Source organism: Hyperolius riggenbachi, chromosome 2, assembly GCF_040937935.1.
Source record: "Hyperolius riggenbachi isolate aHypRig1 chromosome 2, aHypRig1.pri, whole genome shotgun sequence".
Classification (NCBI taxonomy): domain Eukaryota; kingdom Metazoa; phylum Chordata; class Amphibia; order Anura; family Hyperoliidae; genus Hyperolius; species Hyperolius riggenbachi.
The window spans coordinates 38,876,789-38,904,341 of record NC_090647.1 but is presented as its reverse complement, the minus strand read 5'-3'; the positions used below and the strand labels follow the sequence as shown (position 1 = coordinate 38,904,341).

The following is a 27,553-nucleotide window of genomic DNA, read 5'->3' as shown; positions in this document are numbered from 1 at the left end:
AGTGTATTCCCAGCATTGGATTTTGCCTTGTTCAGCTCTGCCTTTAATTGGGTTTTAAATGTTAGATGGGTATAGGGTGGGGACAGATAAACATGTGATGGACACGGGGTGAGGAGAGATAAATGGGGACAGGGTGGGGAAGGAAAACTAATTACTAGAGACAGGGTGGGGATGGATCCTGAATAAACAGGGACATGGTTGTGTGCCCATACACACCTCTTTAGTACATGATAATGATGGATCTCTATGCAGACATGCAGGTGGTTTTGCTCTTAGTGTACACGGTACATACTGTTGTATTTATACTTCCCAGGGCTTCCTCCAGCCCATGTGGTCTCTTTCGCCATCCTCCCTGGCCTCTTCGATGTCCCATGGTAGCCCTGGCCTTAAAGGGACACTTAAGTCAAACAAAAAAATGAGTTTTACTCACCTGGAGCTTCCAATATCCCCCTGCAGCTGTCCGGTGCTCTCGCCGTCTCCCTCCGATCCTCCTGGCCCTGCCGGCAGCCACTTCCTGTTTCGGTGACGGGAGCTGACAGGCTGGGGACGCGAGTGATTCTTCGCGTTCCTGGCCACAATAGCGGCATCTATGCTACTATAGCATATATCATATAGCAGCATAGAGGGTGCTAATGTGTCTGGGAACGCGAAGAATCACTCGCGTCCCCAGCCTGTCAGCTCCTGTCACCGAAACAGGAAGTGGCTGCCGGCGGGGCCAGGAGGATCGGAGGGAGACGGCGAGGGCACCGGACAGCTGCAGGGGGCTATTGGAAGCCCTAGGTGAGTAAAACTCATTTTTTTTGTTTGACTTAAGTGTCCCTTTAAGTAGAGTGACCAGACGTCCCGGATTGCCTGGGACACGTCCCGGATTCGGGGTCCGCTGTCCCAGGCTTAATAAGGTCCCGGGAAACGTCCCGCTTTCAGCAGCGGGACGTCCCGGCCTCGGGACTTTGGCCACTCTCTCCTCAATGAACTGGCAGCGGCGTCTATAGACGCCGTGCCAGTTCATTGCCCGCAGCCCCGCTCCAGCCTCCTCTTCCGGTGTCTGTTTCCGACACCGGCAGGCGAGCAGGGCTACGGCAAGATGGCTGCCGAAGCCCTGTACTGGAGACCTATTTGTGTCACTAGTACAGGGCTTCCGGCGCCATCTTGCCGTAGCCCTGTCAGTGCGGGAGAGAAGAGCAGGAGGAGGAAGACGGTCCCGGGACGGAGCAGCGCGCCAGAGGCCGGACACTTCTGCCAGGTGAGTAAATGCTTTCTTTTCCAGGTGAAATGTTTGCCCGCATTGTTTCTTTTCCAGGTGAAATGTTTGCCCGCATTGTTTCTTTTCTGGTGAAATGTTTGCCCGCATTGTTTCTTTTCTAGTGAAATGTTATTGTTTGCCCGCATTGTTTCTTTTCTGGCGAAATGTTTGCCTGCAGTGCGTTTCTTTTCTGGCGAAATGTTTGCCCGCAGTGCGTTTCTTTTCTGGCGAAATGTTTGCCGCATTGCGTTTCTTTTCTGGTGAAATGTTTGGCCGCAGTGCGTTTCTTTTCTGGTGAAATGTTTGCCCGCAGTGCGTTTCTTTTCTGGCGAAATGTTTGCCCGCATTGCGTTTCTTTTCTGGCGAAATGTTTGCCCGCAGTGCGTTTCTTTTCTGGCGAAATGTTTGCCCGCATTGCGTTTCTTTTCTGGTGAAATGTTTGGCCGCAGTGCGTTTCTTTTCTGGTGAAATGTTTGCCCGCAGTGCGTTTCTTTTCTGGTGAAATGTTTGGCCGCAGTGCGTTTCTTTTCTGGTGAAATGTTTGCCCGCAGTGCGTTTATTTTGTACTGACATGTTGCCCGCATTGCGTTTATTTTGTACTGACATGTTTGCCCGCATTGCATTTATTTTATACTGACATGTTGCCTATTGCGTTTATTTTCTGGTGTCCGGGGTAACTGTTACTGCATTTATTATTTAATGGTCATAGATGGCTATGTTTGCTGCTTTGTGGTTACGGTATACTATTAGCATCACACAGTTTCTGCACACCCATGATACAAAGTCTCGTTTGTCCACATCATGGCGTAAACACTGCTTTCTTATGCCTCGCTGTTACATCATTACGTTAGCTCCGCCCATACAATGTCATGGCCACGCCCATTTTTTCGGCGCCCCCCTCCCCCAGTCTTCGCCGCTGCGTGCTCCTCACTCCTTCCCACTTTTCGCCACGGCGCGCTGCGCGCGCCGCCCCCCCCCCCCCCCCGCCCCCCCCCCCCCCCCCGTACAACTGTCGCCGCAACCACGTGGTACGCGCATGTTGTGGCGACAGGTCCCCCGTGTGTATAACGCGCACGCCACGAACCGTCGCCTGTCAGAGCTGTCGCCGCAACTTCGCCGCAACTGTCGCTAGTCCGCCGTGTGTATGCGGACTAACGACAGCAACCCATGGACCCTGGACGGAGCTTCCGGCGGGGGGAGGAACCTTCGACGACAGCTTCCGCCGCATCGCTGTGCCTCTGTGCGCCGTCTGTACGGCTGCTGTCTCTATAGAGACATTTGTGCCTCGTGTGTATGAGGCATTAGGCCAGTCATGTTCTTCTACGCACACAGTGTCGGACTGGGAGCTGGTAAAGCTAAGGAAATCCACTTGCTGGCCAAGCAGCAGTAATCAGGTGTTGCTGCTCACAGTGATGACTTGCTGCAGGTTTCTATTGGGAATGATAACACAGGGTTACTGCTGCTTGGCCAGCAGGTGGATTTCTTCAGTTTATCCACCTCCCAGTCCGACATTGTACGCGCACCCCCATTACACCCGTCTTCAAGCCAAGAAAAGTGCCCAGCAAATAACACTTGGACATCCTACTTCTATTGTATCCCTATATAATAATTATAATAATCCAAACATTTGTAAAGTGCTTTTCTCCTGTTGGACAGAAAACTCTCAAGAGCCATTAAGCCACTAAGGGTCAGGCCCAAGGGGGCCACCCTGCAGTGTCTGGAAGTCTCACCCCAGGGACTTTTTACTGTATAGGTACTGACCCTAGCCAGGATTTGAACCTTGGTCGCCCATGTCAAAGGCCCTTAACTAGTACACTATCCAGCCACTATATATATATATATGTATATATATATATATATATATATATATATATATATATATATATATAAAATTGGGTGTGTGTGTGTGCGTGTGTGTGTGTGTGCGTGCGTGCGTGTTGCGATCACTCGAAAACGGCATGACCGATTTGAACGAAACTTGGTACACAGATCCCTTACTACCTGGGATGATAGGTTCTGGGGGTCTCGCGGCCCCCCTGCACACCTGGGCGGAGCTACAAACAGCAAATCAGATTTCACCCATTCAAGTCAATGGAAAAAATGTAAAAGGCTGCCATTCTCACAGTAATAAAGCCACAGTCCCCACACTTGGCACAGGTGGTCACTTGGTGACCGAGGTTACAAATCCAGGAAAAGTGGGCGGAGCATAAAACAGCCAATCAAATTTCAGCCGTTCACTTTAAATGGGAAAATGTAAACTGCAGCCATTCTTAGAATGTTAATCGCAGGGGTCTCAAACTTGGCACAGTTGGTCACTGGGTGAATGCGATTAAGATTCAAGAAAATGGGTGGAGCCAACAACAGCCAATCAAAATTCACCTATTGATTTTCAAGGGGAATATTTAAACTGCTGCCATTCTTACACTGTTAATGGCAGAGGCTTCAAACTTGCTACAGTCGTCATTGGGTGACTGGGGTCCAAATTCACTAAAGGGGCGGGGCCACATACAGCCAATCAGATTTCCTTCGTGGATAAACTGCTTCCATTCACGCATTTTTGATGCCAGGAACCTGAAAGCTCACAAATGTGGTCATTGAGTGACTGTGTGTCAAGGTCACAAAAAGTGGGCGGAGCCAAAAACAGCTTTTACTGGGAAAATATAAACTGCAGCCATTCTTACATCGTTAATGGCAGGGTTCTCAAACTTTGCACAGTTGGTCATTGGGTAACTGAGATTAAGATTTTGGAAGGTGGGTGGAGCCAATAAAAATTCACCTTTCGATTTTCAAAGTGAATGTTTAAGCTGCTACCATTCTCTTAGGGCCTGTACACACTGCTGCGCTTACGCTGCACTTTTCAAATCGCTGGTGCTTTTTAATCGCAAGGTCTTTTGAAAAATAATGAAAATCGTGGAGACCAGTACACACTGGTGCGATGCGCTTTTCCTATTCTCATGAAGGCTTGCGATTTAAAAATCGCATGCGATTTTAAAAGCGCAGCAGTGTGTACAGGCCCTTATACTGTTAAAAGCAGATGCATCAAACCTGGTACAGTCAGTCACTGGGTGACTAGGGCCCAAACTCAGAAAGGTGGAGGAGCCACAAACAGCCAATAAGATTTGTTTATTTTTCAATGGGAATATACAAAGTATTGATACCAAGGACCCCAAAGCTGATAAACTTGATAATTGAGTGACTGTATGTCAAGGTTAGAAAAAGTGGGCGGTGCCAACAACTACATTTTTAACATGGCAGGGTTCCCAAACTTTACACAATTGGCCACTGGGAGACTGGGATGAATATTCAGAAATGTGGGTGGACCCTACAACAGCCAATCAAAATATACCTATTGATTTTCAAGGGGACTATTCACATTGCTACCATTCTTACACTGTTGATAGCAGAGGCCTCAAACCTGATACAGTCAGTCATTGGGTGACTGGGGTCCAAATTCACTAAAGGGGTAGAGCCACAAACAGCCAATCAGATTTGTTAGATTGATTTCAGCCATTCTGTTATTGGCAGGGTTCTCAAACGTGACACAGTTGGCCACTGGGTGACTGGGACTAATATTCAGGAAAGTGGGTGGAGCCTACAGCAGCCAATCAAAATTCACCTTTTGATTTTCAAGGGGAATATTGCAACTGCAGCCATTCTTACACTGTTAATGACAGAGGCCTCAAACCTGCTACAGTCGGTCGTTAAGTGTCTGGGGTTCAAATTATTTACTATTTATTATTATGAACTATTTACACCGGCATTCCACAAAATAGTCAACGGCTCCTTACAAGAAGGGTGGTTTCCCTCTACTCTGAAAGAAGCAATCGTCAGGCCTCTACTACTCAAGAAACCATCCTTAGACCCAGATGCTCTAAACAGCTACAGACCTGTCTCAAACCTCCCCTTTCTGGGAAAAGTTATTGAAAAGGCTGTCTACCTCCAACTTGAAGCCAGGCTCTCCAGAAACAACATCCTTGACCCTCTTCAATCTGGCTTCAGGAAATATCACAGCTGTGAAACAGCCCTCACCCAGATTTGCAATGATCTGCTCATTGCAAGAGACAAGGGTCAATGTTCCATCCTGATTTTGCTCGACCTCTCAGCGGCTTTTGACACAGTCGATCATGAAATCTTACTCAACAGGCTACAAGAGTACTGTGGCATAGATGGCATTGTTCTCCGGTGGTTCAACTCCTTCCTGGCTGGCAGAACACAAAGGGTAGCCTTAGGGCCCTTCCTCTCCAACCCTGTACCACTAAAATACGGTGTACCTCAGGGCGCAATATTATCCCCTTTACTATTCACCATATACATGCTGCCACTTGGAGAAATCATACAAAAACATGGCCTGACATATCATTGCTATGCTGATGACACCCAGCTATATTTGTCATTCAAACCTGATGTCACAGACCCTACTCCACAAATAAACGCATGCTTAGCTGAGCTTCAGGAGTGGATGAATAATAATTGGCTAAAACTTAATGCTGACAAAACTGAGGTTCTTGTTATCGAGGGCCAGGGCTCAACAGCAAAGCAGCTCCAGTCTCAACCAACACAGCTAAGGATAGGGAGCTCAGACCTGAACAACTCAGACTGTGTGCGCAGCCTGGGAGTACTGATTGATGGGAAATTAAGCTTCAGGAATCAAATCTCAGCTGTTGTGAAACATTCCTTCTTTCACCTAAGGAATATTGCAAGGATTAAACACCTAATTCCTTCAGAGGATCTTCCAACTCTAGTTCATGCCTTCGTCACATCAAGGTTAGACTACTGCAACATCCTCTACACAGGCCTGCATAAGAAAGACTTACGCCGCCTGCAATTAGTACAGAATGCCGCCGCAAGGCTGTTAACGAGCCAACCCCGCCATTGCCACATAACACCAACCCTGAGCTCACTCCACTGGCTACCGATAAAATGGAGAATACTGTTTAAGATTGGCTTACTGACATTCAAATCCTTGCACAATCAGGGCCCTGGATACCTGAAGGACTTGTTGCAACTACATCACACCCCCCACAATCTTAGATCAAAAGGACGTAACACCTTGGTCACCCCCAGAGTCCACCTCAAAACCTTTGGAGACAGAGCCTTTTGTCATGCTGCCCCTACACTTTGGAACTCCCTGCCACACCCAATCAGGACAGCCCCATCCCTGGAAGCATTTAAGTCTAAACTGAAAACCTACCTTTTCAGTCTGGCATTCATGAACATCTGACTATCTCCTCTGTAACACAACCCAGCCTGAAACCCTGTATTAATCTGAGACACAGCTATGCGCTTTGAGTCCTATGGGAGAAAAGCGCTTTACAAATGTTATTGTATTGTATTGTATAAATTCAGTAAAGGGGCGGAGCCAAAAACAGCCAGATTTCTTTGCTGGATAAACTGCTTCCATTACCACAATTTTGATGCCAGGAACCCAAAAGCTCACAAACTTGGTCATTGTGTAGTGACTGTGTGTTCAGGTTATAAAAAGTGGGTGGAGTTAAAACAGATTTTTCTGGGAAATTGTAAACTGCAGCCCTTCTTCACTGTTAATGGCAGGGTTCTCAAACTTGGCATAGCTGCTTACTGGGTGACTGGGATTAATGTTCAGAAAAGTAGGTGGAACCTAAAAATGCCAATCAAAAATCACATGTCGCTTTTCAAGGAGAATATTACAATTGCTGCCTTTCTTGCACTGTTAATGGCACAAGCCTCAAACCTGGTACAGTTGGTCATTGGGTCATTGGGGATCAAATTCAGAAAAGGGGACAGAGCCACAAACAGTGAATCAGATTTGTTTCATTTCATGGGAAAATAAAAATTATTGATGCCAAGGACCCCAAAGCTCACAAACTTGGTCATGGAGTGACTGTGTGTCCAGGTTACAAAAAGTGGTCGGAGCCAAAAACAAATTTCACTGGGAAAGTGTAAACTGCAGCCCTTCTTACACTGTTTATGGCAGGGTTCCCAAACTTTGCCCAGATGGTCACTGAGTGACTGAGATTAATATTCAGGGAAGTTGGTGGAGTCTATAATAGCCAATCAAAATTCACCTGTTGATTTTCAAGTGGATAATTTCAATTGCTGCCATTTTCCCACTGTTAATAGCAGATGCCTCAAACCTGCTACAGTTGGTCATTGACTGACTGGGGTTCAAATGCTGGAGAGGGGGTGAAGCCACAAACAGCCAATCTGATTTGTTTAATTTCTATTGGAATATACAAATTATTGATGCCAAGGACCCCAAAGCTCACAAACTTGGTCATTGAGTGTTTGTCCGTTAGGGTTAGAAAGTGGGCGGAGCTAACACCAGCCAAATACATACACGGGCAATGCCGGGTCATCAATGGCTGGAGACAAATACAAATTTCGCTGGGAAAATGTAAACTGCAGCCATTCTTACACTGTTAATGGCAGGGTTTTTAAATTTTGCACAGTTGGTCACTGGGTGACTGGGATTAATATTCAGAAAAGTGGGTGGAGCCTACAAAAGTGTATCAAACTTCACCTATTGCTTTTCAATGGGAATATTTAATTGCTACCATTCTTGCACTGTTAATGGCACAGGCCTCAAACCTGGTACAGTTGGTTATTGGGTGACTGGGGTTCAAATTCAGAAAAGGGGGTGGAGCCACAAACAGCCAATCAGATTTTTTCATTTCAATGCAAATTATTGAAACCAAAGACCGCAAAGCTCACAAACTTGGTCAGTGAGTAATTGTGTGTTAGGGCTAGAAAAATTATGCAGAGTCAACACCAGCCAAATACATACCCGGGCAACGCCGGGCAATCAGCTATATATATATATATATATATATATATATATATAGTCTTTTGGATATATAAGTAGGATATCCAAGTGTTATTTGCTGGGCACTTTTCTTGGCTTGAAGACGGGCGGTAATGCCTGAAACCGCTCTAGGCTGGTGTCTGTCGCCTTAACTTCTTGAGCACGTGATTTTTCTTGTGATCCGGTGTCTACCCATTACCACGCTATTAATCCTGCTGCTATGATCCATTGAACTGAGCTACTTGATGGACTGTAATCATTTTTTGATGATTATCTGATGGCGGTTTGTTCTTTGGATCTGTCACAATTTTTTATATGTGATTTTGAAGAAAGATTTTGCTAATAAAGAAAGTTATTATTTTCAGACGAGCTGGGAGAGCGCGCTGGTCCCCGTGGAAGCTTTGAGTGATTTTGGGTGACATTTATTGGGCATCTGTTCCCGGCTTCAGTCTACGAACATCTTGTCCCCCAGCAGTTCGTGTCACTGTGATTTCCTATGGCTGGTTATGCGGGCCCTTATTACTCAGCCTGGAATACGGCCTGGAGTATGGCCAGGTGTTTTTGTCCTGTAGCTGCTGAATGAAGAGGATGAGCCATCCATGTCCTCTGCACTTCCTTCTACAAGACCATCACACTGCTGGCTGATTGTGCCCAGGCATACACCAAATAAGGGCTCCAGGAAAAAAGGGGGCGGGGTGTAGCAAAAATATACTGTCTATAATAATGTTTTTAGCGTTTCTTCATCTTTATCTGAGATAGAATAATACATATGTTAAATTAACAGTAGTAAAATCACAAAATATCATCTAAAACAATGAAAACAGAAATATATGTACAAACGTAATAAGTATAGTAAAACATTGGTAAATATTACCAATATTATACTACAACTAAGTCTAACCCTACTCTCACAAAGAACCCTCCCTCTACTGATGCCTTATCCCTAAGACCCCTCTGATGCTGACTAATCCTAAGACCCACATGGTGGTGCCTAACCCTAAGCCTCTTCAGATGCCGACTAACCCTAAAGTAGTGTTGGGCGAACATTGTTCGCCACTGTTCGGGTTCTGCAGAACATCACCCTGTTCGGGTGATGTTCGAGTTCGGCCGAACACCTAATGGTGTTCGGCCTTTTTAGTTCGGGTTCACCCGAACTACTCAATGCCCGCCGAACAGGGCCCCTGTTCAGCCGAACAGGGCCCTGTTCGCCCGAATACGGCCCCCCTATGGGGTCGCAGGCATAAGGGGGGAGCATGCCCCGATCGCGGGGAGGGTGTCGGAAATTCCCTCCACCCCCTCCGCTAGCGCTCCCCCCTCTGCCCGCTTCCCCATAAAAAAAGTTTGTGTAAAGTTAATAGTACCTAGTGGTGGCTGGCTGGCTGTGGTGATGACGAGATGAGTGAGGAGGAATCCGATCGACTAAGAGACGCGTTGAGGCCGGGCAGCGGGCGGTTTAGCGGTAGTACCCTCGTATGCGTCATCACGTAGAGGACGTGAGGTCAGAGAAAGGGCGGAAGTACCACAAGGGTACTCCTGCTAAACCGCCCGCTGCCCGGCCTCAACGCGTCTCTTAGTCGATCGGACTCCTCCTCACTCATCTCATCACCACAGCCAGCCAGCCACCACTAGGTACTATTAACTTTACGCAAACTTTTATTATGGGGAAGCGGGCAGAGGGGGGAGCGCTAGCGGAGGGGGTGGGGGGAATTTCCGACCCCCCCTCCCCGCGATCGGGGCATGCTCCCCCCTTATGCCTGCGACCCCATAGGGCCCCCAAAAGCGGCATGTTCAGGGGTCCCATTGACTTCCATTGAGTTTGGGGTTCGGGCCGAACATCTGGCCCATGTTCGGCCTGTTCGGCCCGAACCCGAACATCCAGGTGTTCGCCCAACACTACCCTAAAGGTGGCCACTAACTGTCCAATTTCTAGCGAAAAATCGTTAGAGCAATCAGAAATTCTGATCGGATTGGTGGTAAATAACCTCCATTGGTGGACACAATCGATTATGAATGAGTGAAAAAAATGTCGTCCGAATGAATTTTCGTCGAACAAAAATTTAGATTTTCTTTTTGGTTGTGATACATAGGAAGCAAAGATTGGTTTGTTGATGGTGTAGTGAACGATTATTACAATATTTCACTTCCGATCAGAATTTCTGATCGCTCTAACAATTTTTCGCTAGAAATTGGATCATTAGTAATTGGCCACCTTAAGACCCCTCTGGTGCTGACTAACCCGAAGACCCCCCTGGTGGTGCCTAACCCTAAGCCTCTTCAAATGCCGACTAACCCTACGACCCCTCTGGTGCTGGCTAACCCTAAGACCCCTCTGGTGGTGCCTAACCCTAAGACCCCTCTGGTGCTGACTAACCCTAAGGCCCACATGGTGGTGCCTAACCCTAAGAACCTCCCTGGTGGAGCCTAAGCCCCTTCAGATGCAGACTAACCCTAAGACCCCTCTGGTGCTGACCAACCCTAAGACCCCTCTGGTGCTGACTAACCCTAAGACCTACATGGTGGTGCCTAACCCTAAGAACCCCTCTGGTAGTGCCTAACCCTATGGTGCTGACTAACCCTAAGACCCCCATGGTGGTGCCTAACACTAAGATCCTCCCTGGTGGAGCCTAACCCTAACCATCCCCCTAGTGGTGCCTAACCCTAAGAACACCTCCTCTTCCCCAGTGGAGCCTAACCCTAAAACCCCCCTTCCTGATGCTAACCCTAAGCCCCCCTTCTCCGCTGCAAATGATGTTAATACAAAAAGCAATACATTTCTAAGATAAAGTTCAAAACTATAATTTTGGATATTATAATTCTCAAAACTAATTTCAAAACAATATTTATTGAAACACTAATTCTCTGCCTTAAAAATTTCTTGATATTTTGAATTCGTGCTTATGGGGCTCCCAAATAGTTCATCAGCCCCAGACGCCCACATTTCCTGATTCCTGTACCCAATGCTAGCCTTATTATCAGACACGGTCCATGAGATTATAATAATTGCTTGATGATGAAACTCAAAATTATCGGTACCATGTTTCCCTGAAAATAAGACGGGGTCCTACATACATCACCGGCTGTAATCAGAGCTAAAGGTGAACTAACTCGTTATTAGAGGGTGTCTCTAATTTTTTGTCCACTCAGTTTATATTGAGTCAGTGAGCTGCTCACCATTTGTGTTTCTGTTTTGGAATTTTGTCCACTCCACATTGTAATAAAAATAGGATAATTTTTTTGTTTTTTTCAACATACCGTGCATGTTGTTAACTCTATTGTAGTCCGTATAGTTGATAAGTCTCCTTACTGCAAACTTGAAATTTGGGGTCTGTTGGAGGAATGTTTGCAAAGATGTTGGGGCTCAAATTATTGAATTTGGGGCAGAGCTGTCGAGTTGGAGTCAGAGCAATTTTTGGGTACCTGTCCTGAAGTCAGAGGTTTCATAATAAACTGAGGAGTATGAGTTGGATGATTCTTGTACCGATTCCATAGCTCTGATAGGGCTGTGGAGTCGGACTCAAGGAGTAAGAATCAGCGCTATTTTTGGGTACCTAGAGTCGGAGTGGTGGTTTCATAAACTGAGGAGTCGGAGTTGGAGTCAGATGATTTTTGTTCCAATTCCATATCCCTAAGGCTTCTTTCACATTACATAACACGTGCACAAACCCAATTTCGGGCACGCGTTATGATCTGCGGTGTGACCCCAGGAAGTTGCAGTGCGACGCTGATCAGCGATGTTAGTTCTAATTTACCCGACGGGGAAACACCACGGCTAGACGATTCAAAGCTCCCAGATGTGTTACAACATAACGCTCTAGAACGCAATGGCCTCAATTCACTAAGATCATGCTGGATATAATAAGGCAAGAGAAAACGTACCTCCACACAGTGAGAGAGTTATCTTATCTCTTCATTCCTTAAGTTACCTCCTCTGTAATTAATTTACCTCCTCTGTAGTTAAGTTACCTCCTCTGTAGTTCTTTTCACACACAGTTAATTAACAACCTGTCTTTAAAGTGAACCTCCGGACTAAAAATTTACTCAGCAGAACTGAAAAGGCTTGGTGTTTTTTTAACAGTTTCACAGCATCAGAACTTTTTATTACTAAAGCATCATTTTTAGCTGCATTTTTAGCTAAGTTCCACCCATCAAAGAAAAAAAGCCCGGGCTTTTTTCCCCTGATGCTGTGCAGAGCATGATGGGATTTCCTATGTTGTTGTTCACGTTGCCTAGCAACTGGGAGAGGTGCTCAGGACACAGGACAGTTGGAACTGTGTCTCATGCTCCCTGTCACCTCCTTTTAACCAAAAAGATGGCTGCCGTCATGAAATCAAACGTTTGCCTGTTCTTTTAAAACAGTGTGGGCAAGATATTATATTACGTATCTATTTTAATTAACATAACTAATGTAACTTAATGACAGTATGTTTGCTTAGGCTGGGGTCCTCTTTAACTCTGGAGTTATTTTAAGAATTGGAGAGTTAACTTAACCACTTAAGGAGCGGCTGATTATTATTTGATCTGTGCTGCGTGGGCTCTTCAGCCCCCAGCACAGATCAAGTGACAGGCAGGGCGATCAGACTTCCCCCATTTTTCCCCCACTAGGGGGATGTCCTGCTAGGGGGGTCTGATAGCCGCCGCTCACATGTGCCTAGCGGGGGGGAGGGGGGCTCCTCAAAGCCCCCCTCCGCAGCGCTATTCCCCCCTCCCTCTCCTTCCCTCCTTCTCCTCTCTTCTATGGGCTATCCTCTCTGATAGGCATCAGCCTATCAGATGCCGGTGATCCCTGGCCAATCAGAGGCAGCAGCGCCGTAAGATGTAAACACAGGGGATTTCTTCCTCGCGTGTTTACATTTCGCCTGCGAGCCGCGATCAGAGGCTCGCAGGCTGTTCATGGAGCCCCCCGCCGTTAACTGACAGGAAACGGTCGCATTCTACTATGGCGCCCAGGACTGCACATTTCACCTCCAGGCACTTTCTATAGACCTGAGGAAGCGGCTTAAACTGTGAAACGCGTTGTCAAGTGCTTATTTGCACAAATAAATCTTAAGAAAATTTGTTTGAAGAGGAACTTCAGCCTAAACAAACATACTTTCATTAAGTTACATTAGTTGTGTTAATTAAAATAGATAGGTAATATAATCTCTTACCCACACTGTTTTAAAAGAACAGGCAAATGTTTGATTTCATGATGGCAGCCATCTTTTTGGTTGAAAGGAGGTGGCAGGGATCATGATACACAGTTCCAACTGTCCTGTGTCCTGATCACCTCTCCCAGTTGCTAGGCAACGTGAACAACAACATAGGAAATCGCCTCATGCTCTGCACAGCATCAGAGAAAAAAGCCTGGGCTTTTTTTCTTTAATGGGTGGAGCTTAGGTAAAAATGCAGCTAAAAATGATGCTTTGGTAAGAAAAACAAAGTTTTGATGCTGTGAAACTGTTAAAGAAACACCAAGCCTTTTCAATTCTGCTGAGTACATTTTTAGTCTGGAGGTTCACTTTAAGATACCACGTCTAAGATACTGTTCCTTTAAGGTAGGAGAGTTGTATTCTTACCTTACCTGGCTATAACTACTTAGAGTATAAGGAGATTTACCAAACAGCTCTTGACTCTATGGGCGCCTCCTATCCCTCTCCTGTTCTCCCTCCTGGTTAGAACAGATTAAGAAGGAAAAACAGTAATGCGTTCATAAATCTCCTCCACTGACTCTATTGTTATTATTACTATGGTTCTCATCTTTAGGTCCAACTTCTTGAAGGTCAAGAAGTCTGCGCTGCTGATCCAGAGACATTGGAGAGGACACAACTGCAGAAAGAATTATGCGGTGGTAAGAGTCACCGCTACAGGAAGTATACCGCTACAATAGCTTTACCCCTACACTAGAGTCACAGCTACAGGAAGTATACCGCTACACTAGCTTTACCGCTACACTAGAGTCACAGCTACAGGAAGTATACCGCTACACTAGCTTTACCGCTACACTAGAGTCACAGCTACAGGAAGTTTAACGCTACACTAGCTGTACCGATACACTAGCTTTACCACTACACTACAATCACAGCTACAGGAAGTATAATGCTACAATAGCTTTACCGCTACACTAGAGTCACAGCTACAGGAAGTAAACTGCCACACTAGCTTTACCACTACACTACAGTCACAGCTACAGGAAGTATAAAGCTACAATAGCTTTACCGCTACACTAGAGTCACAGCTACAGGAAGTAAACTGCCACACTAGCTTTACCACTACACTACAGTCACAGCTACAGGAAGTATAAAGCTACAATAGCTTTACCGCTATACTAGAGTCACAGCTACAGGAAGTATACCGCTACACTAGCTTTATTGCTACACTAGAGTCACAGCTACAGGAAGTATACCGCTACACTAGCTTTATTGCTACACTAGAGTTACAGCTACAGGAAGTATACCGCTACACTAGCTTTACCGCTACACTAGCTTTACCACTACACTAGAGTCACAGCTACAGAAAGTATACTGCTACACTAGCTTTACTGATACACTAGCTTTACCACTACACTACAGTCACAGCTGCAGGAAGTATACCGCTACACTAGCTTTACCGATACACCAGCTTTACTGCTACACTAGAGTCACCGCTACAGGAAGTATAATGCTACACTAGCTTTACTGCTACACTAGAGTCACCGCTACAGGAAGTACACCGCTACACTAGCTTTACCGCTACACTAGCTTTACCGCTACACTAGAGTCACAGCTACAAGAAGTATACAGCTACACTAGCTTTACCGATACACTAGCTTTACCACTACACTACAGTCACAGCTACAGTAAGTATACCGCTAGACTAGCTTTAACGATACACTAGCTTTACCACTACACTACAGTCACAGCTGCAGGAAGTATACCGCTACACTAGCTTTACCGATACACCAGCTTTACTGCTACACTAGAGTCACAGCTACAGGAAGTATAATGCTACACTAGCTTTACTGCTACACTAGAGTCACCACTACAGGAAGTATACCGCTACACTAGCTTTACCGATACACTAGCTTTACCACTACACTACAGTCACAGCTACAGGAAGTATACCGCTACACTAGCTTTACCACTACACTACAGTCACAGCTACAGGAAGTATACCGCTACACTAGCTTTACCGTTACACTAGGTTTACCACTACACTACAGTCACAGCTACAGGAAGTATACCACTACAATAGCTTTACCGTTACACTAGGTTTACCACTACACTACAATCACAGCTACAGGAAGTATACTGCTACACTAGCTTTATTGCTACATTAGAGTCACAGCTACAGGAAGTACACCGCTACACTAGCTTTACCGTTACACTAGGTTTACCACTACACTACAGTCACAGCTACAGGAAGTATACTGCTACACTAGCTTTATTGCTACATTAGAGTCACAGCTACAGGAAGTACACCGCTACACTAGCTTTACCGTTACACTAGGTTTACCACTACACTACAGTCACAGCTACAGGAAGTATACCGCTACACTAGCTTTACCGTTACACTAGCTTTACCACTACACTACAGTCACAGCTACAGGAAGTATACCGCTACACTAGCTTTACCACTACACTACAGTCACAGCTACAGGAAGTATACCGCTACACTAGCTTTACCGTTACACTAGGTTTACCACTACACTACAGTCACAGCTACAGGAAGTATACCGCTACACTAGCTTTACCGTTACACTAGGTTTACCACTACACTACAGTCACAGCTACAGGAAGTATACTGCTACACTAGCTTTATTGCTACATTAGAGTCACAGCTACAGGAAGTACACCGCTACACTAGCTTTACCGTTACACTAGGTTTACCACTACACTACAGTCACCGCTACAGGAAGTATACCGCTACACTAGCTTTACCGATACACTAGCTTTACCACTACACTACAGTCACAGCTACAGGAAGTATACCGCTACACTAGCTTTACCACTACACTACAGTCACAGCTACAGGAAGTATACCGCTACACTAGCTTTACCGTTACACTAGGTTTACCACTACACTACAGTCACAGCTACAGGAAGTATACCACTACAATAGCTTTACCGTTACACTAGGTTTACCACTACACTACAATCACAGCTACAGGAAGTATACTGCTACACTAGCTTTATTGCTACATTAGAGTCACAGCTACAGGAAGTACACCGCTACACTAGCTTTACCGTTACACTAGGTTTACCACTACACTACAGTCACAGCTACAGGAAGTATACTGCTACACTAGCTTTATTGCTACATTAGAGTCACAGCTACAGGAAGTACACCGCTACACTAGCTTTACCGTTACACTAGGTTTACCACTACACTACAGTCACAGCTACAGGAAGTATACCGCTACACTAGCTTTACCGTTACACTAGGTTTACCACTACACTACAGTCACAGCTACAGGAAGTATACCGCTACACTAGCTTTACCGTTACACTAGGTTTACCACTACACTACAGTCACAGCTACAGGAAGTATACTGCTACACTAGCTTTATTGCTACATTAGAGTCACAGCTACAGGAAGTACACCGCTACACTAGTTTTCCCGTTACACTAGGTTTACCACTACACTACAGTCACAGCTACAGGAAGTATACTGCTACACTAGCTTTATTGCTACACTAGAGTCACAGCTACAGGAAGTATAATGCTACACTAGCTTTACTGCTACACTAGAGTCACCGCTACAGGAAGTATACCGCTACACTAGCTTTACCGATACACTAGGTTTACCACTACACTACAGTCACAGCTACAGGAAGTATACCGCTACACTAGCTTTACCGTTACACTAGAGCCACAGCTACAGGAAGTATACCGCTACACTAGCTTTACCGATACACTAGCTTTACCACTACACTACAGTCACAGCTACAGGAAGTATACCGCTACACTAGCTTTACCGTTACACTAGGTTTACCACTACACTACAGTCACAGCTACAGGAAGTATACTGCTACACTAGCTTTATTGCTACATTAGAGTCACAGCTACAGGAAGTACACCGCTACACTAGCTTTACCGATACACTAGCTTTACTGCTACACTAGAGTCACAGCTACAGGAAGTATACCACCACACACATAAGACCACAGGACTGATGCACCCATCTCTTTCAGTCCTCTTAATGCCTGTTTTATTAACATTAAAGCGCGTTTTAATGTTTTTTGATGTTTTGTGACAGCTTTTCACCTATCTCTTGTGTTAGACTTGAGGACTAGCCTAAAGTGTCCCTGTAGTTTAGTCTATACATACGGTGTGGCTAGTGAAAACATGTTGGGCAACATCATCAGAGCTCCCCTTCATTACCAGATACCCCACTAGGCCAAGCACTGGGCAAAGAACTCTGCGTAGGGGGAAAATGTTGCCCCTTTCCCACCGTTGACAGGTATAGTTGCTGGTAATTAGAGCTGAGGGGACCTGTATGATCACTTTCTGCTAGTTAGCCTGGAGAGAAACAGCTTTTATAAGTTTAGCAGGGAACTCTTACATCACTTCTTTCCCTATCCTCTGAGCTGGACATAGGACGCAGGCGTTAGTTTGAAGGTTAGGGTTATGGTCAGGGTGGAAACCTTAGCTTTAAGTTACCATAAATTACTAGGAGTGGCTGTTACCATACTAAATACATATCAGCAATGAAAATGCACTGGCATAATTTATGCAGGAGGATTTGCACTCCTCCTTAACCAAACACCACCATTCTAATATAAGTGTATGTAAGGATCTGGTAAGCTTTCCCCAAATTCAGAACATGTTACAATTAATGTATGTGTTACCAATAACAACCAAGCTCCGCCTCCTCTCCATTTCTGTGACAGAATAAAATAGAAATACTGATTGCTGATGACCAATCCCAAGCTCAAAACAAGCTGAAAAATATTGGAACTGTAACCAAGGATTGAAATTCATCCCAATCAGTAGCTGATACCCCCTTTCCCACGAGAAATCTTTTCCTTTTCTCGAATAGACCATCAGGGGGTCTGTATGGCTGATATTGTGGTGAAACCCCTCCCACAGTGTGATGTCATGACCATGGTCCTGACAGTTTGCTGTCTGTGAACCTCATTGCATTGTGGGAAATAATGTCTTTTTCCAACTGTCATGCAAACAATATCTCACTCTGTGCATAAAACTCTCAGTAACGAACATTCTGTGCAGATCACCTAGCAGAACTAAAGATGTCGCTACCAGTGATAAATTTCAGAATGTAAATCAGGGAGAGGAAAGATTTTACAATGGGCAAACACTGGCTAAAAAAATCTATAAATTAATATTGTAAAAATTGTATTCATTATATCATTTTCACTACAGTTCCAGTTAGAGATCCTGGCTATCATTCCATGTGTATGTCCTTTTAAATTAACTGTTGATCCACAGCCAGTCGGAAAATTGATCAGAAATTGGATAAAATTGCATACATGTGTATGCTAGCTTTCTTCTATATCTGATTGATATTGTATCTGAATATCGATCTGATCACTCACTCGACTAGGATCTGAAGTTAAAATTGCATGGTGTGTACAGGCACTGTTTACAATAAGAGCTTATTCGGAGAGATGTAATTTTATTTTACCAGTGAAACATTAGATGTCTTCTTTATTATAAAAAAGACAATCTAAAGGTGCCCATTAACAGTACAATCTCCCAAACAAACGGCCATACAATTGATCAGCTTGGTCACAGAAGGATCGTTCAATCAACCATTCTGTAAATCCGGATTTTGGAATGTTTCTTTTAGTCTGATCGCATTGATTATCACTTTTACCTCCATTGGTGTGCTCAAACAATCGTTTCCAATCGATTGCAACGATTGGACAGTCAGTCATTCAGAAAATTGAATGGTTAATGGACAACCTACCTCTTAGGGCTTCAGTGAGGTAAATGTGCACATACCTTAGTGGAGGAACTATGTTATCTGTATTATTGTCAGGTGGTAGACTACACTTTCTTTAGAAATGTTAAGTTCTGAACACCTGGTCTTAGACACGCCCATTTTAAGCTTGTGGTGCTGAGTAGAGTTTGATGATGACATCAGTCCCTCCCCTAGAGGTGGGGATAGTCCCAACCCCCCCCCCCCCCCCCCCCCCTTTAGAGAGTAGAAATAAAACAGAATTCTTTTGGCCATGGCCGATTAACTTTTATGAACTAGTATTGGAAAGATATCAGACACTCCATCAACCAAACTTCCATTTCCATTTTCAGAGGATTACCCTTTTCTCTTCTTGCAGATGAAGATCGGTTTCCTGCGTCTCCAGGCTCTGTATCGTTCCCGCAAGCTTCACCAGCAGTACCATGTGGCCCGCCAGCGTATCAGCCACTTCCAGGCTCACTGCCGGGGATACTTGGTGCGCAAAGCCTTCAGGCACCGGCTGTGGGCGGTGTACACACTCCAGGCTCACGCCAGGGGAATGCTCGCTAGACGTCTGTACAGGAGGCTGAAAGGGGAGGTATGAGGACTCCACAAAAGCCCTACATGGGTGTATTCTCTATAACATGAGGGATAGAACCGTGGTGTAAGTACTAATTTCTCTTCTGCCTGCAGTATCACCGGCGACTGGAAGCAGAGAAGCTCCGCCTTGCTGAAGAAGAGCGCCTGAAGAAAGAGATGAGTGCCAAGAAGGCCAAACAGGAAGCTGAGAGGAAACATCAGGTAAGATGTCTTTACCTTTCAATAAAATGGCTTTTATGGTAAACAAAAACAGAGGTCACACACTTGGTGTGGTCTGGTCGCCTCACCAAGCTAATGCTGTTACAAAACGGTTATTGGCATACAAACACCTACTGTGTAATCCATTTAACACGATACAGAGAATCGCTAGTTTATGGTGGTCACTAATGATCCAATCTTTTTCATACAATCTTACCATTTCTATCTAATATAAGGGAACTGCCTATAGTATCCAAATAATATATTCCATCAGTTTACTCTTCTACTACAAAGATTTGGTAAGATTGGGTGAAAAAGATTGGATCATTAGTGGCCACCATTACTCAACCAAGCTGATGACCTGCAGATGAGGATCTCAAGAGATGGAGCAAAGCAACACAGAACAAAGATTAAAGGGTACCTGAAGAGAAAAAAAGCAACCCAAATGGGAACTCACCTCAGGAGAGGGAAGCCCCTCCTCCACTGGGCCATTTCACCACTGAGTCCCCTGAAAGACCGTCAACAAGGGGTTGTCGACAGCTTGCACATGCGTAGTAGCACATACCCAATCTTGCACTGGTTCTTTGCAAGAAATTATTTTTTGTGGCCCGCCGTTTTGGAAGCCTTTGAGGCAGGAACCTCCTAGTGAAGGGGTCCTGACCACCAGGCACTAAGAATGGCCAACAACAACACACTGGGCCAGCACTCAAAGATCGTGGAAACGATGGCTGAGGCTGCTGTGTGCAGCTTGTCAGTGTGCTCAAAGTCAAAACCGTTCAATGTAGAAATAATAAATGCTTGGCACTGCCGACAATTTATTGCTTCATTCACTTGACTTCACAAAGCATGCATGAAGAGTCCATCTTTTGCGTAGCGTACAGTATAAAATCCGATACTTATCGTGAGCAGCGTTGTGGGGATGTGGGATGACTAAGAATAGCCATTTCTAGGAGAACTCATGGAGAAGCATGTGATTAGTTAGATCAGCTGATAGATTTGTAAGGCTCTGCTGTAATTAGCTGTGATGACTTCCTGGTTTGATACTGGATACAGATGATGCGTTTTTTTCGGTCGATTTTCCGTTCGACCGATTTTCGATTTGTTTTTCTGCTCGATTTCCTGCTCAATTCTCTCATCTTTTCTTATCTATTTTCCATAGATTGAAAATAATACGGACATGACGGAAATGATCAATCGAACGCATCTATCGAACGAAAAAAACGTAACGTGTGTACCTAGCGTAACACATGACCAGCAAATCTATTAAATGATCAAACTAATCACATGCTTCTCCATGAGTTCTCCTAAGCATTGCCATCCCTTCAGGGGCATAACTAGAAATCACTGGGCCCTGCAAAAATTTGGATTGCCCCCCCTCCTGTGCCCACTCCCCCCTCACACCCCTCAGCGCACTCCCCTCCTGCATCAAATAGTGGCAGCAGACGGCGGGCAGGAGCACATACCTTCATCCACCGCAGAGGTATGATCCCTAAGTGCCTGACACTACTTCCTGTGTAAACAGGAAGTAGCATCAGACATTTAGAGATCAGAACCTCCAGCATGTGGATGGAGGTATGTGTTCCTGCCCGCTGTCTGCTGCCACTGATGGAGGGAAGTGCTGAGGGGAGAGTTCGAGGTGAGGGAGAGGGGGGACTGTCCCCCCTCCGTGCCGATGTGTGGCCAGGCTTTTCCCTCATTCTACGACCCCTCCTGCCCCCCAAAACCGCCATGAGCAGACCCCCCCGTGGGTGCAGGGGCTGCAGCCCCTATTGTTACGCCACTGCATCCCTGCCACTCTGCCAGGCACACAAAGATAAGCTGTGCACTGAGAACTTTCACAGGAAAAAAAAGGTTTGTCTTGAGCTAGAATTTAAAGAGAACCAGTTGATAAGAGTCTAATGCATGCATTTGCATGGCCATGGTCCACCTACCATTGTGGGTCTGTATCTAGCTTGATTTACGGTATATTATGTTGCATTACCTTTCTTTGTTATGTGACACTTATGTAGATTGAAAAGTGAAATTCTGTGTAGAGGGAGGGTGACAAGTCGTGACATTTATTTCTCATCTCGTTGCTCATGTTCGCCGTTAGGAACGTCTCGCCCAGCTGGCCCGGGAAGACGCGGAGAGAGAGGTGAGGGAGAAGGAGGAGACTCGCAGGAAGAAGGACATGTTGGACAAGATGGAGAAGGCCAAGCAAGAACCTGTGAATGACTCAGACATGGTGGATAAAATGTTTGGATTTCTCGGAACCACCTCCTCACTGCCGGGACAGGAGGGGCAGGCACCCACTGGATTTGAGGTAACCTATGGATTAAAGACCAAATAGACACAAAATTAAAAAGGCCAATTACAACAGCAGTCGGTGTGTAGACATAATGCCTTTTCATGAGTCAGATTTTGCTGACCAGAGATTTAGCTGGTTGGTAAGTCAGTCAGGTCAGGTGTGGACATGTGACTCCTAAAGTAAGAAGAACAATAAAAGGTAAAGGCAGAGGCATATCTGCAGGGAGAACATGTGGCATAGGCGCCTCATACTGGGAGCGCTGTCCCATAGCACCCTTGGCATTCTCCATATGGATTCTACTTTTTATCTGGGGGATTCTGCTGCCTGATTACATTATTTGGTGGGACAAGCTGCCTAGTTTTTATTTGGGGATATTTACAGGCTTCACTTCAACTTGAATTCAACCAATTCACCTGAAACTAGACCTTACATTTTTTTACACATTTTTTCCCCAGGGAAGATTTCAGTGTTAGCCATAGGTTTCCCTAGATACACATATGACCAAAGAGCAGTGGCTGAGGCAGTTACAAGTATGGTACATGGATGTTTGTATAGATAGGGCAGGTTAGGGGGGTATATTGAGGGAAGATCACTCTTATCAGCAAGCAGCGAAGGTTATTATTATTTTTTAATTTATATAGCACCAACCTCTTCTGCAGCACTGTACATAGTGCACAAACATCCAATAATGGGGAGCATATATACAGGGTCAGAGGCATATTTAGTTAAAACAGTGCCTATGGCAAGCATTGAAATTTGCTGGGGGGGGGCCTTTGGGTGCCCCTCTAAACATTTTAATATGTAGTCTCAGTTGAATTGGTTGTGTCCAAGTTGAAGTGAAGCGTGGCATATAAGAGTATTGCAATAGGTCATCCTATACACATCCCCCAAATAACAGTCCCCCAAAAAGATGTGACCAGGTAGCAGGATTTCCCCCACATAAAAACTAGAATCTGTATGGAGAACACCAAGGATGCTACAGAGCAGCAACCCCTAGTAAGAGGCGCCCGTGACACATGCCATACCTGCACCCCTGTAGATACGCCTCTGTACAGAGTGTAACTACAAATCACGGGACCCACCCCCCCAGCAAAACTTTGATGGTTCCCCCTAAAGTTAACACCCTTTGCCTTGCCTACCCCTGGTGACCCTTTCAGCCTGGGTGCCCATCACACAAGGGTCATAAAACAAGTGTGGACATTGTAATCATCACCCCCATAACAAGTGTAGCCACAAAAACACCTGATCTGAAGGATCGACCCCTTTACTGGAGGAAATTAAGTAGTAGGTGGGCCCCCAGCAGCGAGGCTCGAGGAGGGGGGAGTATGGTGTCGCTGGATAGACTGATTACTGCTTCATCATACTACTCTTCACTCCAGAGGATCCACCGCTGAGGGAGGCCCCGCCGCTGTCTCCATGAGGCCAATAGTGGGCCACCTGATCACCAGAAACACAAGGCCCGAGGCAACTGCCCTGGTTACTCTGTGGGTAATCCAGGCCCTGGCTAGATTTGATTTTCCATCCTTTTCAGTGGCAAGCTACATATGAATAGTGATGAGCAGAAATTACACCCATACGTAATACGCAATTAGGCATTGTAATCGTAATGTGAATAGCGTTAATAATTTTGTAGGTGATTTAGACTTTGGCATTGAATAGCACAGCCCCCATAAATGCTATTGCCACCAAAATTGCTACATGCGTTAAGAAGAATAGTGGGTAAGAGTTACAAAAAGAAATATTCAAAAATAATTTGTAGTTTTTGAGAAAATTTACAAAAAGAAATTGTTTGTAAATTGTCATTTTTCTGCATTTAAAAAAACATTTTTCTTTGCATTTTTAAAATTGATTTTCTCAAAAACTACAAGGTCTTTTTGAAAAAAAAAATTCCCTCTTGTACCCACTGTTCTTCTTAACGCATGTAGCAATTTTGGTAGCAACAGCATGTATGGGAGTTTTGCTATTCAGCACCAAATTCGGCCGGAAAGTACACATAAATTACGCGTTAATTCATGCGTAATTACGAATGATTATACAAAGTCAATTGAATTACGAATTTGCAATTACGTATAGGCGTAATTGCGAAAATGATATATGTAATTTCGCAAAATCGTAGTTAGCAGATTACGATCAATTAGCAGATTAAGGTGACTTCTGTGTTTATTCAAAAGTCACCGCACAATGTGTCACCAGGGTAGTGGCTGGCTGGCTGGGTGGGAGGAATACTGGCTGTGACGACCATTGCTGTGTCGCAATAGCAACCATCCCAACCATGATAGAAACAGAAGTAAAAAACCTTTTAGTGAAATGGGGAAAGGTTACGTAGTTCGTTTGGTGGAAAAAAAGACATACTTCCATCAAGTTCAACCAGGAAAAATAACAAAAAAACACCACTGTCCTGAACCCGCACATATCCCGGTTGATCTAGGGGTAGGCAAGAAACCTTTACAAGGCTTGAGCCTATTAGCCTTAAAGAGGAGCGGTCAGCCATACTATCTCAGAAATAAAAAACCCACATATTTAAATAGATAAATGCTTGCCCTACTTACATAACATATGTATTGCACTGTCCACGTTTTGCTTTTAGTGATTTTTCTACAGAAAAAGAAGAGGAAATCCTTCTTAGCATTTCCCATTTTAACTGTGGCTATTTTGAAGCAAATCTGAGGTCATTTCCTCCCTTATCCCCTGCCTGATTTGCCCGCCCTTCACTATAGAAAGTGCATTGTCTCAGCATGAGAAAAATTGGCCAATCAGAGAGGAACAGAGGCGTGGGAGGGGAAAGCGGGAGGGAAAGAGGCTTCAGCCAATCAGACTGCATTAGTCTGAGGGGAAGTAGAGAAGCAAAAAAGGACAACCCAGCATGCCCTGCAACTTCCTTTTTGTGTACCAAATTTTGTGTGTACCAAATAAGAGTCAGGTAAACTGGGAAAGGATCATTTAGCAACAAGAAAGTAAGAGTGATTTTACCTTTCGGATATGTATTGGAAACTTGGCTCTTTCTGTTCAGTAAGCCAGCACCTATTCAGTAAGGTTCCTTGTGCAACACTCCCTAACACTGCTACTGCCTATAGAGCGCCCCCTAGTGGCTGCAGCTCTGGCGCTTTGAGTCCACCACAAGCAAAGCACAATATAAATGTTCACTTCTGCCTGTCATATAGAGCATTCTTTACTGCACTCTGTTCTGCTCACATAGCATTGCCAGGAGGAGCAGGTGGAGCACCAACAGAAAAATCAGTACCATTAATTATGATAGCCAATTTTTCTCTTAATGGAGATAGATCCCCTATAACATGTTTTACCTAAAACATCTCTTCTTCCAGGATCTGGAGAGGACTCCGATACCCATGGAGGAGGAGGACCTGGATGAGGCTCTGCCACTTCCTGAAGAGGAGGAAGAAGATCTCTCTGAATACAAGTTTGCAAAGTTCGCGGCAACCTATTTCCAGGGGACGACCACCAACACCTACATCCGGAGGCCTCTGAAGCAGCCACTGCTTTACCACGACGATGAAGGAGACCAGCTGGTAAGAGGGTACACATTGTCTACTATGTGCTCAAGCATCTGATCCTCGAATAACCTTGGAACAATAATTAATGCTGATGAAATTATGCTTTTAGGCGGCTCTTGCTGTTTGGATTACTATTCTCCGTTTTATGGGGGACCTTCCAGAGCCAAAATACCACACGGCCATGAGTGACGGCAGCGAGAAGATCCCGGTTATGACCAAGATCTACGAGACCCTGGGGAAGAAGACCTACAAGAGAGAGCTGCAAGCGCTACAGGGAGAGGGAGAGGTGAGCGAGGGGAGGCTTGAGAGAAGTCCTGGATGTGAGAGTGTGATGTATGTATGGATGATTGTAATGGGCTAATTTGGCTTCTGCAAAATTTTGTGTAAAATTTCAAAATTGAATTAATTTCACGTAATCCATTTGTAATTTTGCACATTTTGCGTAATTACAACCGTGGCTGTGGCTGTTGTAAACAATTTTTTGCATAATTAACAGAGAAACGCTTGTGCAAACCAGTGACAAGTTAAAATATTTCACAGAAAGGCCTGGTGCACACCCGAGGAGTTTTTCTGAGCGTTTTGAGTTTTTAAATCTGCTGCTAATGTTATCCTATGTGTCTGTGCACACTGGAGCAATGAGGTTTTGTAAAAAACCCCATAGCATTACATTGGGAAGAGCTTTTAGAGGTTTCAAAAGCTCTTCCCAATGTAATGCTATGGGGTTTTTTACAAAACCTCATTGCTCCAGTGTGCACAGACACATAGGATAACATTAGCAGCAGATTTAAAAACTCAAAACGCTCAGAAAAACTCCTCTGGTGTGCACCAGGCCTAAGACCTTGTAGTTTTTGAGAAAATCGATTTGTAAAATATTTTAAAAAAAAATGTTTTTTTAAAATGGGTAAAATTACATTTTGCTGTGGTACATTTTAACGTAAACTGAGTTATAAGTTCTACATACACATTTTATACATTTTAAAGCAAACCTGTGGCTTTTAAAGAGGAACTGTAACGGCAAAACGTCCCCTGGGGGGTACTCACCTCGGGTGGGGGAAGCCTCCGCATCCTAATGAGGCTTCCCACGCCGTCCTGCGTCCCTCGGGGGTCTCGCTGCAGCCCTCCATACAGCCGTGATGTAATATTTACCTTCCTGGCTCCTGCGCAGGCGCTCTGATGGCTGTCGGCTCCGAAGTAGGCGGAAATACCCGATCGCCGTCGGGTCCGCTCTACTGCGCAGGCGCAAATCTCCGGCGCCTGCGCAGTAGAGCGGACCCGACGGAGATCGGGTATTTCCGTCTATTTCCGAGCCGAATGCAGCCACAGCGCCCCCGCTGGAGCCAGCAAAGGTAAATATTGAAATTACAGTCGAGCCTGTCGCCGGCTGTTCAGAGGGCTGCAGCGAGACCCCCGAGGGACGCAGAACGGCGTGGGAAGCCTCATTAGGATCTGGAGGCTTCCCCCACCCGAGGTGAGTACCCCCCAGGGGATCTTTTCAAAGTTACAGAGTCTCTTTAAGTGTACTTAAAGTGGATCCGAGACAAACTTTTGCTGCCTTCATTTTTCTGCCTCTTACATATAGTTTATTGGGCATTCTTCCACCAAATGCTTTTTTTAATTTTATTTACAATCTAATTGCATGTAAATGAAAGTATCCACGCCCACCCTCAGCTTCTCCAGCGCCTAGGCATTCTCAGTCCCATGCTGCAAGTGCTCCTGGGTGCTCAGCCTGGAGGCTTTTGTTGAAGTATGCAGGACATTTCAGAGGCAAGGGGTGGAGAGGGGAGAAGAGGGGAGTGGAGTTTTCACAGACTGAAAAGTGGAGATGCAGAGCAGCTTGCCTGTGTAATGATCACAAGCAGAATATGGCTGCTCTCATTGGTATCACAGGAAGAAACAATTATATACTGTTGAAGCTGTTTATAACTAAATTTACTGTGTAAATCATCTAAACGTTAGATAAGATATATAGACAATTTTCTTGCTATAGTTTTTCATCTCGAATCTGCAGTAAGATGTTGCTTAGGGGTGTATTTATACTTACCTGGGGCTTCCTC

The 27,553-nt window shown here is 45.1% G+C and overlaps 1 protein-coding gene across 6 annotated transcripts in view; it reads left to right on the top strand.

Moving 5' to 3' along the window:
* Positions 1 to 27,553, top strand: part of MYO7A (myosin VIIA) — a 277,532-nt gene that overhangs the window by 174,587 nt on the left and 75,392 nt on the right. For all 6 annotated transcript variants that reach the window (XM_068266665.1, XM_068266666.1, XM_068266667.1 and 3 more), the window contains 6 exons: positions 13,767 to 13,851; positions 19,282 to 19,500; positions 19,596 to 19,703; positions 21,793 to 22,002; positions 25,311 to 25,514; positions 25,609 to 25,785. In XM_068266665.1, coding sequence (XP_068122766.1) covers positions 13,767 to 13,851; positions 19,282 to 19,500; positions 19,596 to 19,703; positions 21,793 to 22,002; positions 25,311 to 25,514; positions 25,609 to 25,785 — 1,003 coding nt within the window. The remainder of the gene's footprint in view (positions 1 to 13,766; positions 13,852 to 19,281; positions 19,501 to 19,595; positions 19,704 to 21,792; positions 22,003 to 25,310; positions 25,515 to 25,608; positions 25,786 to 27,553) is intronic.